General features: G+C 47.1%; 1 protein-coding gene across 2 annotated transcripts in view; it reads left to right on the forward strand.

Moving 5' to 3' along the window:
- The window catches only part of CNOT3 (CCR4-NOT transcription complex subunit 3), an 894,807-nt gene that overhangs the window by 159,461 nt on the left and 720,780 nt on the right, over positions 1-14,566 (forward strand). For both annotated transcript variants that reach the window (XM_082273841.1, XM_082273842.1), the window contains exon 3: positions 11,142-11,209. In XM_082273841.1, coding sequence (XP_082129967.1) covers positions 11,142-11,209 — 68 coding nt within the window. The remainder of the gene's footprint in view (positions 1-11,141; positions 11,210-14,566) is intronic.

Here is a 14,566-nt window from a genome sequence, read left to right on the forward strand (position 1 = left end):
TTGAGGGGACAGCAAATTTACAATGTAAAGTAGTGAGTGTACAGCTTGTATAACGGTGTTTATTCTCAAGTATCCTTAGTATTATAGGTAGCACTGCTGCATTTTTTTTTCTGTGTGTCACAATATTTGCCGCTATAGGGAGCAAAAGTAAAAACAAAGACTAGTGTATACTAGAGATCGACCGATTATCGGCAAAGTTGATATATCGAGGGCCGATATGCACTTTCCCCAATATATCCGAATCGGCCTCTGAGTTAACGATATTGCGTGTATTTTTTATGTCATTGCGTCTGTTGCGCTGCTCACGTTCTGCCTTCTAAGACCGCCTCCCACGCCTGCTTGGCCCATATGTGACGTAATTTCACCGCGCACTGCACACTTCTTCTTTCTAAGATCATTTCCCACACCTTGGACAGCCTTGTATGCACAGCTGCAGTCCGTTTACAGTGCCAGCCATCCACCCACAGGCCCTGGCCTCAGCCACCAGCCATCCGACCCACAACAGCAACAGGGTTCCACCGAGCAAACCAGCCACCCAGATGATACCAAGCCCGCCACCACAGACCACAGTGTTTCAGCAAGCCAGCCACCCACAGCAGGGTTACCCCAAGCCAGCCACCCACACAACAGGGTGACCCCAAGCCAGCCAGCCACCCACCACAGTGTTCCAGCAAGCAAGCCACCCACAACAGGTTGATCCCAAGCCAGCCACCCACTACAGGGTGACCCCAAGCCAGCCACCCACCACATTGTTCCTGTAAGCCAGCCACCCACACAGCAGGGTGACCCCAAGCCAGCCACCCACACAGCAGGGTGACCTCAAGCCAGCCACCCACCACAGTGTTCCAGCAAGCCAGCTACCCACAACAGGGTGACCCCAAGCCAGCCACACTGCCAGGCGTCAGCCACCGACCCACGACAGGGTGACACAGCAGCCAACCACACCCCACAATAGGGTGCCAGGAAGCTTGCCACTGAGCCACAACAGGGTACCAGCAAGCAAGCCACCCACACTGCCAGGCATCAGCCACCAACCCACAACAGGGTTCCAGCAAGCCACCCACACTGCCAGGCATCAGCCACCGACCGACCCACAACAGGGTGCCAGTATGCCATTTTTTTTACTTTTTTTTTGTCTTTCAAATTGCAATGGAGATGGATGAGAACAGAAGTAAAAGTGTGGTCTGGGACTATTTTTCGTCTCAACCTTCTCCAGGAAAAGCAGCAGTGTGCAACACATGCACAAACAATATAAGCATGGGATCAGTAACTGCAAAAAACAAAAATACGTCAAATCTTTGGGCCCATCTAAGAGTTCATCATATTGAATTATATCATGCAGCACAGAAAAAACAAAATTTAATATCAATGTGATTTCGAAATTCCTCCTCCACTATCCCAGGCAACAATAACAGATATGTTTTTGAAAAATTACAGGTGTCACTGTCTAGATTCAGATGGAAGATCCCAACTGCTGGACAAAGTAATCGGAGAGATGATTGTAACTGATAACCAGCCATTTACAATAGTGTCTGACTCAGGATTTAATTGGTTGATGTCCATACTTGAGCCAAGCTACACACTGAGAGTAAGAAGTATTATCGAACAGAATTGCTGGGAAAGATTCACCAAAAGGTCGTTGAGAAAGTAAAGGCTATGCTGCAACCAGAGAATGCTGGCAACTCGCTCTCATTTACGACTGACTGCTTGTCAAGACAAACAGACGAGTCCCTAATGATTCTTACATGCCACTTCATTGACAGCGGATGGACAAAAGGCAATTGGTGTTGAATACAAAAGTGATGCAAGGATCCCACACAGCTGAGTACAGTAGAGAAAGGTTTCTAGGTATGCTGGAAGACTGGGGAATCAACAAAGACCGAGTGATGCTTGTGCTACTTCGAGACATTGGCGTAAACCTGCGGAAAGGAATGAGGCTTGCTGATATACCTCATATATACCTCATACCTCAGTGTCATGGCACACAACACCCCCCCCCCCCCCAACGTTCAAATGATGGTCTGTCAAGCCAAAGCGCTTTGATATGTTTTGAGAAGCAGGAGCAGATTAAAAATGTTGTGCTTGCAAGTCTTTTGAATCCTCGATACAAGAACCATGCTTTCTCTTCTGATGATGTATTGGCAAAGGCAAAACAATGGCTGACAGAAGATATTCAACAGGAGTTGCTGGAGGTTCCTGCAGAAAAGACAAGTCCAGATCACTATTTTTATAATGTGAAAGAAGAGCAGCTTACTGCAAAAACAGAAAAATTTCCAAAAATACGTCAACGAACAGAAGAGAATCCTCTTCATCTTGGTCGAATTGATCAGGACATTTTCATTGTTTTATTGGGGCCTCATGCGGAGGATTCAATTTCTTCTGAATCTGCAATAATGAGCCTGGATGATGAACTTCATCTCTATTTGATGGAACCAGTAATTGACAGAAGTAGTGATCCGCTTCAATGGTGCAAAGAAAATGAGGTACGCTACAAAAGACATGCTAGAAGATCTCTCTCTCTCTGCTCCTCTGTCCTCCTCTCCTCCTGAGCATGTTTATGAAGAAGTTGCAGCAATCTATGAACAGAATCTCTTTAACAGGTGAACAGGGACATGCTGAAATGTTGTGCTTTCTGCAGTATAATATTCTACTTAACTGGGAGTATTGAAAAGAGTAGTGTCCACTCAAATCCACTGTCTAGCTGTTGCCTAGCTTTTTGTCTAGCAGTTTTGCACTGACTGTAGTAGTTGCACTGAGTGCCCTACTGCAGAGGTAGTCCACTGACTCCAATCCAATCCACTGTCTAGCTGTTGTCTAGCTTTTTTTCTAGCAGTTTTGCAATGACTTTACTGCAGTAGGGATTTAAAATTATTGCAGAGAGTGAGTGCACTGCTGCAGCAGTTTATTATGCATTAATGCACAATCAGAATGACGTGAAACTAAATGTCCCTGCAATTGAAGTTTTCCTGAATTGAAGTTTTCCTATCAGTTCTCATGTAGTTAAGGTGTGAAGAATGAGCCCTTAATGTTAAAAATGTTAAATAAAGTTTTACATGTTCAGTAACAGATTTGTGCCGAAATTTGTTTTTCTCTTACGTCCTCCGACAGTCGCCGCCCACTCATACAGTCGTCATCAATGGGTATTGACTTCTTCTCCGCAGGAGTAGCTAGGCATAAGACTTGTTAGTAACAAAAGCTTTTAGCATAGACACACCCATGGGGGCTGTCCCACTCGTCAATACCCCCCTCCTGCATTAAGCCATCCCAACTCGGTTTGTCTCTGCATAGCGTCAGGCTTCCCTGTGCTGGGGCTGCATAGCGTCAGGAGTAGTCAGGCTTCCCTGTGCTGGGGCTACAGTCTCAGCCTTCTAATCTTTTCTTTTGATTTTTATTTTAAAGTCAGTTTTTCCTTTACTTTACTAGCTGTTACTTTGTCAGCTTTAGTTAGTCAGATCTTCGGATGAAGATGGATCATGCGGAGCTGGGAATCGGACTGGCCACCCTGGCTCTCCAGGGCAGAGGGTCAGATTGATTTCCAGCCTGCCATCGAGCGTTCGGCTATGGTTCGCCTTGGCGCTATGAACGACCCATCTCTGCTTGCAGCAGGGATGCAGCCTGTGAGGTGGCTACAGCACTGGACGTTTTCTGTGGTCCTGTGCTGCAGTGTCCTGCGTTTCTGGCTGACGGCATTCCCTGTCATCTGAGGACAGAGGCTTTCCGTTAATGGAGGCACCCCACGCCATCCGGTACAGGTAAGTACTTTTCTGTGTGGGGGCCTCTGTCCGGGGTGGCAGTCTTATGTTGCTGTGTGTTCCCCTAATGTCTGTGCGTTTGTGGGGCTCCCTGATGCGATCCCTGCGGGGGTCCTCTTTAATTCACTGCTGAGCGCTGTGTGGTGTGAGCACGGTGGCTGACTTTCCTTATGCTGGGTCTCGCCTTTTTGGCGAGGCCTTGGATACTTTGGTGAAAGGAGTCACTGGGGGCAAGAGCACTCTGCTGCCCCAGAATCCGAAGAACAAGTCCTTTCACGGCAAGCGGGGTCCCGACTTTTGGCCCACTCAGGGGTCCTTTCGTGCCTTTAAGTCAGAATTCAAGGGCAAACCTTTCAAGGGCCAAGGTGGCCATAAGAAGCCCTGGGCGGGTAAGCAAAAGTCCGGCCATGCTGGTACGACGCCTCAGTCTGCCTCTGCCTGAAGGGACGCCCTCACCCGTTTCAGGGGTGGGGGGACGTTTGCGCAGTTTCCTCCAACCTTGGCTTTTCCGTATTCTGGACAGATGGGTACAGGAAATCATTCAATCAGGATACAAGATCGAATTCCTTTCACGGCCGGCGGACAGATTTTTTCCCCTCAAATCTGTTTACTGTGCCCAGAAAGGAGGGCAAGGTGCGTCCAATCCTGGACTTGAAAGCTCTGAACCGCTTCGTGCGCGTTCAAAAGTCCTGCATGGAATCCCTCCGCTCAGTGGTGGCCTCTATCGACCTGAAGGATGCGTACCTGCACTTCCCCATTTTCGAGGGTCATCAAAGGTACCTCCGGTTCGCCATTGAGGAGGACCACTATCAGTTTGTAGCATTACCTTTCGGTCTCGCTTCGGCTCCAAGGGTCTACCAAAGTGCAGGTGCCTGTTCTGGGCCTCTTGAGGGCACAGGGCATTGCGGTCTTGGGATATCTGGACGATCTCCTGTTAAGGTCAAGTGCGAGTCAGAGCCTGATGTGCGATCTGTCAACTACGGTGCAGACGCTACAGGAGTTCGGTTGGACCATCAACGTTCAGAAGTCGACACTGTCTCCTTCGGTTCGCCTTCCCTATCTGGGAATGGTTCTGGACTCTGCTCAAGCGAAGGTTTTTCTGCCGGAGGACAAGCTTCGGACCCTTCAAACCGTGGTCAAGTCCCTCAGGGACACCTTGTCCTCGTGGCTCAGGGCCTGTATGCGGTGCCTGGGGTTAATGGTATCAGCCTTCGTGGTGATACCATTTGCTCAGTTTCACACTCGGTCTCTTCAAGCAGAGATCTTGGCCAGGTGGGACAGACCCCCTCAGTCCTTGGATCTGAGGGTTTCGTTGAGTCGCCAGACCAGAATGGATCTTCTATGGTGGCTTCAGTCCCCGGCTTTGTCAGAATGAAAATCCTTCCATCCGTTGCTGTGGACGGTGATTACCACGGATACCAGCCTGTCAGGCTGGGGTGGAGTCCTGGGCAATCTGTCTGCCCAGGGCACTTGGGCGGAGGAGGAATCCTCCCTTCCGATCAACATCTTGGAATTGAGAGCATTCAAACTGTCTCCTCCAGTGGTCGGATCGACTTTGGGGCCGTCCTGTTCGGGTACAGACGGACAATGCCACCGCGGTGGCTTATATCAACCACCAAGGGGGCACCAGGAGTGCCCGGGCAGCCCGGGAGGTGACCGACATTCTGTCTTGGGCAGAGACTCATGTCCCGGCGATATCGGCAGTTCATATTCCGGGTGTGGAGAATTGGCAGACCGACTATCTGAGCTGCCAGACCCGGGACCAGGAGGAATGGTCCCTTCAACCGGAGGTCTTCCAAATGCTGTGTGCGAAGGGGGAATCCCCAGATGTGGATCTGTTCGGGCCTCGGCTAAACCACAAGGTGGAAAGGTTTGTGACAAGAACGCGCGATCCGCGGGCGGATGCCTCGGATGCGTTGGTAGCCCCTTGGCAATCGGTATCGTCTGATGTATGCCTTTCCTCCGATTCAGTTGTTGTCCAGGTTCCTTTGCAGGCTTGCCTTGGAACCGAAATTGGTGATCCTAGTGGCGCCGGACTGGCCACGCCGATCCTGGTACGCCGACGTTCACCTGGCGGTCGAGCCTCCTTGGCGGCTGCCACTGCGGGAAGATCTACTGTCTCAGGGACCGATCTTCCATCCTGCTTTACAGTCGCTGGCTTTAACTGCCTGGCTGTTGAAGGCCAGGTCCTGAGATACAGGGGTCTCTCCCCAGAGGTTATTCCTACTTTAATCAAGGCTAGGTAAGCCTGGTCTGGTAAAATTTATTACCGTACCTGGAAAGCTTATTTTGCCTGGTGTGAGTCCAGGGGGTTTTCTCCTCACTCATTCTCAGTGACGAGAGTGTTGGCTTTCCTTCAGACTGGTGTGGACCAGCGCCTGGCGCTGCCCACGATAACGGGCCAGGTTTCTGCACTGGCTGTTCTTTTTCAACACCCTGTGGCGTCCCACTCCATAATTCGCACCTTCATTCAAGGTGTGTGACATTTGGCTCCTCCCCGGAGGGAGCCTTTGCCTCCATGGGACTTGAACTTGGTTCTGTCCATGTTCTCCCTTTGAAAACATCCGGGAGACATCGTTACCTCTGCTGTCTAAAAAGGTTGCCTTTCTAGTGACGATCATTTCGGCTTGCAGAATGTTGGAGCTGGCGGCGTTGTCTTGCCGCTCTCCTTTCTTGGTGGTTCACAAGGATAAGGTGGTCTTACGACCTCATTCGTCTTTTCTCCCTACGGTGGTCTCTGATTTCCACCTTAATGAGGACATTGTTCTGCCTTCGCTCTGTGCAAAGCCGAAGCATCCTAAGGAGGTTGTATTGCATTCCTTGGATGTTGTCGGGGCGATCAGGGTTTACCTGTCGTCCACTGAATCCCTTCGGAGATTGGATTCCCTCTTTGTCCTTCCTGAAGGACCTCGGAAGGGCATGGCTGCATCGGCAACGACCATTGCCAAATGGATCAGACAGACCATTGAACAGGCCTATGCTTTGAAGGAATGGGTTCCACCCTTCCCTATTAAGGCGCACTCTACCAGATCATTGAGTACGTCCTGGGCCTACCGGCATCAGGCCTCGGTGGCCCAGGTGTGCAAGACTGCGACTTGGTCGTCGGTGCACACCTTTTCCAAATTCTATAAGGTGGATGTTGGAGCATCAGCTGATGCCTCCTTTGGCCGCAAAGTTCTCAGTGTGGCATTGCTATAAGGGACCTTTGGTTTTTTGTGGGTCCCTGGCTGTTGGGGTTGTTTATCCCCTGGGTTATTTGCTTTCCTGGGCAGTTGCTCCTTGTAACGCTCCTGCGTTTTTATAGTAAGCTGGATTTGCAGCTGCAGAATCTTCACTCAGTAGTCATGTAGAGATGTGTTGGAATACCAGATCCAACTCTCCAGACTCATCACTGTGGGCCTGTCGGCTTCAGCATACAGATATACACACACTCAATAAGATGTTCCTGGAGTGATAGGATGTATATGATAGTATGGAGGTGAGGTGCTGAAGGGACAGGTGTGAGCAGTGACAGTAATGGTAAGCACTTGATAGTAATGTTCAGGAGAGTATTAGATGGTAATAGGTAGAATGCAGATAGGTTAGTAATCATGTATGGTAACAGGTGGTAAGGACAGCAGATGACATATACAGGATAGACTAACCCAGTGCAAGGATAGATGGTAGTAGACTCAAGAGCTAGCAATCTATGTAACAGTGCAGATGATAGAATTAGTATGCATAGATAGTAACAGTCCTTAATGTGCAGAAGATGATAGTGTAAGTTAGTTATGGAGGATTCCCCTGTGAGGTACTTATCACTAGTAAGGTTTTGTAAGTAGAGGGGTCCAGTAGTGAGGGAGTGATCCGGTAGCGAGATACGGGATCAGTAGCGAGGTTCCGGTCTGTTCCAGGTAAAGGCAAATAGCTGGAGGTTCTGGCAGCAAGACAAGGCTTGTAAGCATGTAGGCACAGGTGGTAGCCAAGAGTGAAAGCGGTATGCCAAGAGTGATCGGGTAGCGAGATACTAGATCAGATAATGAAACAAGTTCAGGTAGCGAGATACAAGAGCGAGTGACATCAGGTATGGCTGCTTCAGAGATGGCTTGAACAAACTAACCATGCGGTTAGAACGAACAACGTGAGAGAGAAAGCCGGCGATTGAAATAGCCGCTCTGCGGCGCTCAGCGATGACGTCATCCGACTTAAAGGTGTATGCGTTCCACCTAACTAAAAAGGTGGGACGCAATATTGAAAGGAAAATGGCAAATAAGGGTACCAAAGGTACCAGAATCTTACACTCCTGTTGAGCTTTTTTTTCATTGCCCAGAAGGTTCTCTTACTGTTCATGTAAGGTTCCTTTCTCTGATGTGGGTACTGCGTTGCCTTTTCTACGGTTGCGTCTCCCACCCCTCATGTCTTCACTGCTTTGGGACGTCCCATTGGTGACGACTGTATGAGTGGGCGGCGACTGTCGGAGGACGTAAGAGAAAACGTAATTTTTGTAAAATCTTACCGTAAAATTCCTTTCTCTGAGTCCTCCGACAGTCGCCGCCCCCGCCCCTCTTTTGGGGTTTTCTTGTACACTTACTGCTATGCTACCAAACTGAGTTGGGATGGCTTAATGCAGGGGGGGGGGGTATTGACCAGTGGGACAGCCCCCGTTGGTGTGTCTATGCTAAAAGCTTTTGTTACTAACAAGTCTTATGCCTAGCTACTCCTGCAGAGCGGAAGTCAATACCCATTGGTGACGACTGTATGAGTGGGCGGCGACTGTCGGAGGACTCAGAGAAAGGAATTTTACGGTAAAATTTTACAAAAATTCCGTTATTTTGCAAAAATTTAAATGTACAAACATCGGCCAATATCGACCGATACCGATATGCATTGGCTAAAATATCGGTATCGGCAACGAAAAACCAATATTGGTCGATCACTAGTGTATACTCCAAAAAAAAGGATTCCAAAAAATCCCAAATTAATTGATATAAATGTACTCAAAAGTAGGGATTGACCGATTATCTGCAAAGCCGATATATCGAGGGCCGATCTGCACTTTCCCCGATATATCGGAATCGGCCACTGATATTACAGATATTTCGGAAGTGCTTGCACCAGAGTGATGCCTGCAGCTAGAGGCATCACACCGCTACCGGCGTCCATAGCCGACTGTCAGCTGTCTTGTAATGACAACCGATGCGGCTGAGAAGCCGCTCGGATGTCATTACAAGGAGCGGGAGGGGACACCCCCTCCATCCACCTTCCGTGGCTCATCTTGAGCCTGCTGTCTTACCAGGAGACTCGGGCAACCAGCCTGCAAGGCTGTCGAAGACCCGATCAAAGCCGCATTCGGCTCTGATCGGGTCTTCATGCAAAAACCCGGAAGTGATGTCATGACATCACTTCCGGGTTCTGGCGCCAGATTAAAAAAAAAAAAAAGACAGCATTTAAACAGCCAAACTTGGTGTTTTGAATGCTTTTAAGTGCAGAGAAGGGCTTTGGGGTATTTTAGACCCCCCAGATCCCTCCACAAGTCACGTAAAAAAGAAAAATAAATGTACGAAAATATCGGCCGATACACTATGACCAAAATATCGGTATCGGCAATAAATATACTATATCGGTCGATCACGAGCAAAATTGAATTCATGCTTTTATATTGGACTGTCTACCATTGCCGGTTATTTATGCTCTTATACGTCACACATCAGTTCCTCAGTAGGTACCATTGTATTCAGAATTTCAAAATAGAATTTGTAAGGTTAGTCATTGCTTCCCTTCAAGCCGTGGAATTTCTGGAGTGGATTTCAAGAATGCCTATTTGCACATTCCCATTTTCCCGCTACATCAACACTAACTGCGTCTTGTTGTAGGCATGCACCACTTCCTGTTTGTGCATTTTGCTTTGGCCTATCCATGGAATTGGTCCTAGCTAAGGTAATTATTGCTAAATAAAGGTTTCGCTCAACCGAGTTACACTTGAGTGAACCACAAAAATGTGATAAAGTGCATATGTGAATAAATAAAGCTTAAAGTGCAAATATCGAAAGTGCAAATGCAAACAGATATATATGTGACTTTGCAATCACCTGACAATACACAAAAATTATTGCAAGTATATAATAAATAAATCTAGGTTCAACCAATTAACAGTCCACAATGGATCTCAATGAATAAAGATCAAATATAATGTCCAATATAATTGTAGATGATTGGTGATCGCAACAAATTCAGAACTTAGTAGACTTCAGCACCTCCACCAAAATAGCAGGGTCACCCGGTGTGCACTAAAGGCTTACCAGATGGAGTGGACCCCTTAAATTATAGGGGGTCAGTTCAAGCAGGGACAAGATAAATAACAAGTATCGACCGATAACCAGGAATTCAAAGGCACCTCCAATACTCCTCCAGATATCCGCCTGTATATCTCCTTGTCACTGGGGATGGATTTCTCATATACCGTGACCAGAAAAAACAAGGAGGACTTGCATGGTGAAGTACGTATTTAAATTGAATTTATTTATTAACACAATCAGGTGCACTTACATGATAAAAACTTGTATGTAGCATAAGCATTAACACAGCCGCGATCTCCGGGTGGGAATGCCGCATCCGCGTTCCACCGGGAGCCGGAAGTGACGAGGTAGCGTGATTACGATCCTACGTGCCGACGCGTTTTGTCAGCGCGTAACTGACGTCATTAGGGTCACTAGCTCTTCTTTACTGTCAAGAAATTAGTGCTGGATTGGAGTCCTTTTTTTAAGGATCTGGGCCTAATTATGTATACAGATCATAATTAGGCCCTTCCTTTCCCTGTACAAACCTCTGACTCCAACCATTTGCTTTTGCACGACTTTTGGTAGCCTCCCTTAAGCAGTACCATATGTCCATTTTTATAAAACCAGTGCTATTCTTTCCCAAAATGCAAATTTTCCAATCACAGAATTCTTTGCATTCTGGAAAAGAATGGCACAAATTCTATGAATGGAGTAGGCAGCAGAAGGGTTACACAAACGACGCAGTTCTTTGACAATAGCAGCAGCTGTTAACCCCAGCAATGCTGGCAGGTTACTGCTGTTGGGAGGAACCTGCATCAGTTGCGAGATTTCTACACTATGCAGCAGCCAGATGGACAATGGGACACACTTCGTTAAAGGTAAGACATGTCCCTCTGCTGCATAAAAAAAAAAAAGATTACAACAAAATAAACTAAACTTCAGCTTTACCTCTGCGAATGATATTAAGTGTTTTTTTTTAGGTTACTTATAAAGCATATATACTTGTATCTTTATGTATTAATATGCTTTTGTGAATTCCTTTTACGCTTTTTACATACGTTTGACTTTGATGGGATTAGTGGTTTCATGCTGGTGTCTATTTTTTTAAAAATATTTTTGTGGTTTCTCTAAGGTGAGATTGATCGGTGTCTAAAGAAGGTTTCAGAAGGTGTTGAGCAGTTTGAAGACATCTGGCAAAAGGTAACCCATAATATTAAAGGCTGATTCCAGCTTTTCAGTGTTACGCCCGTATTTAGAGTGTAACATGTTACGCATTGCTAAGCAAACTTCATTCTCAAACCGAGAACGACTATTGCAGCTATTCTCATTTTTTTTAATCTGTGCAGCTGGACTCCGCTTACACAGTGGCGATATTCATTCAACGAGATTTGTGATTGAAGTACTGTAAAAGACTTGTAGTTCTCAATGGAATACAAGTGCTAACATCACCGCACTTGTAGTCCGTTGACTCTTTTTCCAGCTAAAAGGCTGTACCTCTGTACAATCAGGAAGCTGGAGGAAGGGTCTACAGTAGCCTGTTATTGTGCCAGCAATCCACTAATTTTGTTGACCATAATCCAATTTAGTTTTATGTTTAAAATAGTCCATATGCACCACCATATGTTTTCAACATCTCGCTATGGCAATTCTAGGTGCTAAGAATATATACTGGATGAGTAGTCCATTTAGTTTTGTCAGTCTAATTTCTTAAATAAGTGGATCTGGGTTTATTGATATGTCAATGAATAAATAAGATTAAAAATGAATATTCAAAACCTTGATACCTTGGGACATAACCACCACACATGGTACATAGTGCCAGGTTGCCCACATTGTGTGAAACAATTTGGAGATTCTGTTTTTGATGCAGCTTTACTGTTCTGGACAGCACAAGATACCATTGTATAATAGTTTTATAGTTAGATTCCATCAAGATTGTGTTTCAGAGTTGTTGAAATTTCAGTCACATGCATTCTCTTACCTTTACAGTATCTTACAAAAGTGAGTACACTCAGTTTTGTAAATATTTTATTATATCTTTTCATGTGACAACACTTGGGGCCGGTTCACACTATTGCGAGTGCGGCGATCGCATGTAATTCGGAGCGCACTGCTCCTTCATTACATGCGATCGGATGTGCGGATGCGAATTCATCCATACACTTTGTATGGCTGAAATTTGCACTGCACCCGCACAAGACGCACAGGGCCCTTTTTTTCCAGCCACATCAGGATCGGATCGCACAGTGGTTCACACTTGTGCTATCCGATACTGTGCAAACTGTCAGATAGCACTGCGATATGCGATCAAACTGGGGGTGTCGCTAACATTTAATTGACACCCCCTGCGTATCGCATATGGCAGTGTGAACTGCCAGATTTGCGTTTGTGATGCGGGAACAGGCTGCAAATTCGCAGCCTTCCCGCATCGCACAACTGTGAACCGGGACTAAAGAAATTACACATTGCTACAATGTAAAGTAGTGAGTGTACAGCTTGTAAATTTGCTGTCCCCTCAAAATAACTCAAAACAGCCATTAATGTCTAAACCGCTGGCAACAAAAGTGAGTACACCCCTATATGGAAATGTCCAAATTGTGCCCAAAGTGTCTATTTTGTGTGACCACCATTATTTTTCTTTCGTTCATCGATGGACATAGCTCCTTACCTTCTTGACCATTGGGTTATACTACCCCCTATAGGAGTAGGACGTTAGGCAGAAAAAAGCTTGACTACGCTGTCCCAGGGGGTATACTCCCACTCTCAGCTATAGACACTCAGTTTTTTTGATTCTTTGAATCCTTTAATTCTAGGCTATCTGTATCGGCAGTGGTCCTTTGGCGTATTATCTGGCTGAAATGCTGGCCTGCGGACCAGACTTCTAAGAAGGCCTGTTCTGATCTCTCCCTTGTAGGGGATCTCCTGTTTGGCGCTTACTTGGATGACATCATTAAGGGTCTCACAGGAGGGAAGAGTACTCTTCTTCCAAAGGCTACCAAGGGCAAGGAGCCTGTCCTAGACATGGGTCATTTTTCTTGTCTCATAAGAGGCCTTTTTGTCCCTCAAGGTCTCAAGACATGGGATCAAAGACAGGGGCGTGGCTAGCCGGCGGAGTGTATGGCCGGCACATTGAGACAGCTCCTCTCCTCCACGGGCCACAATAGGGTTTCCCAGCACACCGAGCCCCGGATCGGTCACCCTACCTGCCTGAAGGTTGCCTCTACACCGCCCGATGTCAGCCCGGAAGAGAAAAGGCTCTGCCAGTCCGGGAAAGATTCCGGATATCTTCCCGCACCAACGCCGCTCGGTCAGCCAAAATGGTGCCGGCTGCCCTGCAGGCTCCACTTGCGGCTCCCCTACACAGCACAGCCCGACATTCCAAGGCTTCCAAGTACTGAATGGTGGCTCTCCACCACCCTTTTCCTCCTCCAGCCCTGCAAAAAGCAAACCTAAAAGATCTGACATTACAGAACTCAGCCAGGAGGTAAGCCCTTTCAAAACTTCTTAGGATGACACCAGGGAATTATAGGATTCCATATCTGACTTCCCCACCACTAACCAGCCTGTATTGGAATCCCTGCTAAAAGACATGGTAGGGGGGCCGAGCGGGCAGCTGATGGAGATGGCCGCTTTCTGAGGAGCTCCGTTTCTCACTCCTGCACATCGGCGATTCGGAGCGACTATCAGCAGCCCTAGTCTCTCCATTTCGGGCAGGTGACCCGTCCGCAGCGTTCCGGTGCCCAGGTTGGGGAAGAAAAATCAGAAAGGAGGCCCCAGGAAGCTCAGACTTCTCACTGCCCAGCATGTCCCCATCCCAATATGGCGCTGGTAGCTTCGCAGCATTCCTTTTGCAGCTGGAATATGGAGAGAGGAGGCCTCATCACCACAAAAGAGGTAATCCACTGACATGCTCATAAAATACCCCAGGTAGCAGCCTACAAAAGAGTAAATTTAGGTACTCCATGCCGCAGCTTGACTCTGGGGAGCATCTTGATGAAGATTGCAATTCCCAGGGTTCGTATGGTCATGAAAAACCTGGAAAAGTCATGGGATTTTAAAATGTTACTTTCCAGGCCTTGAAAAGTGTTGGAAAATTAACTTAACCCAAAAGTTTTGGAAAAGTCATGGAAATTTTTTGTTGCATGTGCAGAGAAGAGAAAGGCGCCACTCAGTGGAGCATGTAAATTTATTAACACATATTATAATTAAGAAATTACGTGGAGGTGGAGGCCAGCCTGGGACAAACGCTGCGGACCCGGAAGGACGCCGATTTGATAGACGCTTAACACCTCCATGTAATTTCTTAATTATAATTTGTCAATAAAATTATTTACATGCTCCGAGTGGCTCCTTTCTCTTTTCTGCCTGTTCGTGGGACTGTTGCTTCGGCCTAACAAAGAGATGCCCTCGATGTAAGCGCCGCATTTGTGCATCTGTACATCTGTGCAATCCATACCAGTCCCGCTGCACCTTATCCATCATGACTGCCTGAACTGAAGCTTTATCCCCAAGCAGGAGCGCCCATCAAATCTTTTTCTTTCTCCAGTATATTCGAAT

Source organism: Pelophylax lessonae (genome assembly GCF_965119305.1).
Source record: "Pelophylax lessonae genome assembly, chromosome: 12".
NCBI classification, from domain to species: Eukaryota; Metazoa; Chordata; class Amphibia; order Anura; family Ranidae; genus Pelophylax; species Pelophylax lessonae.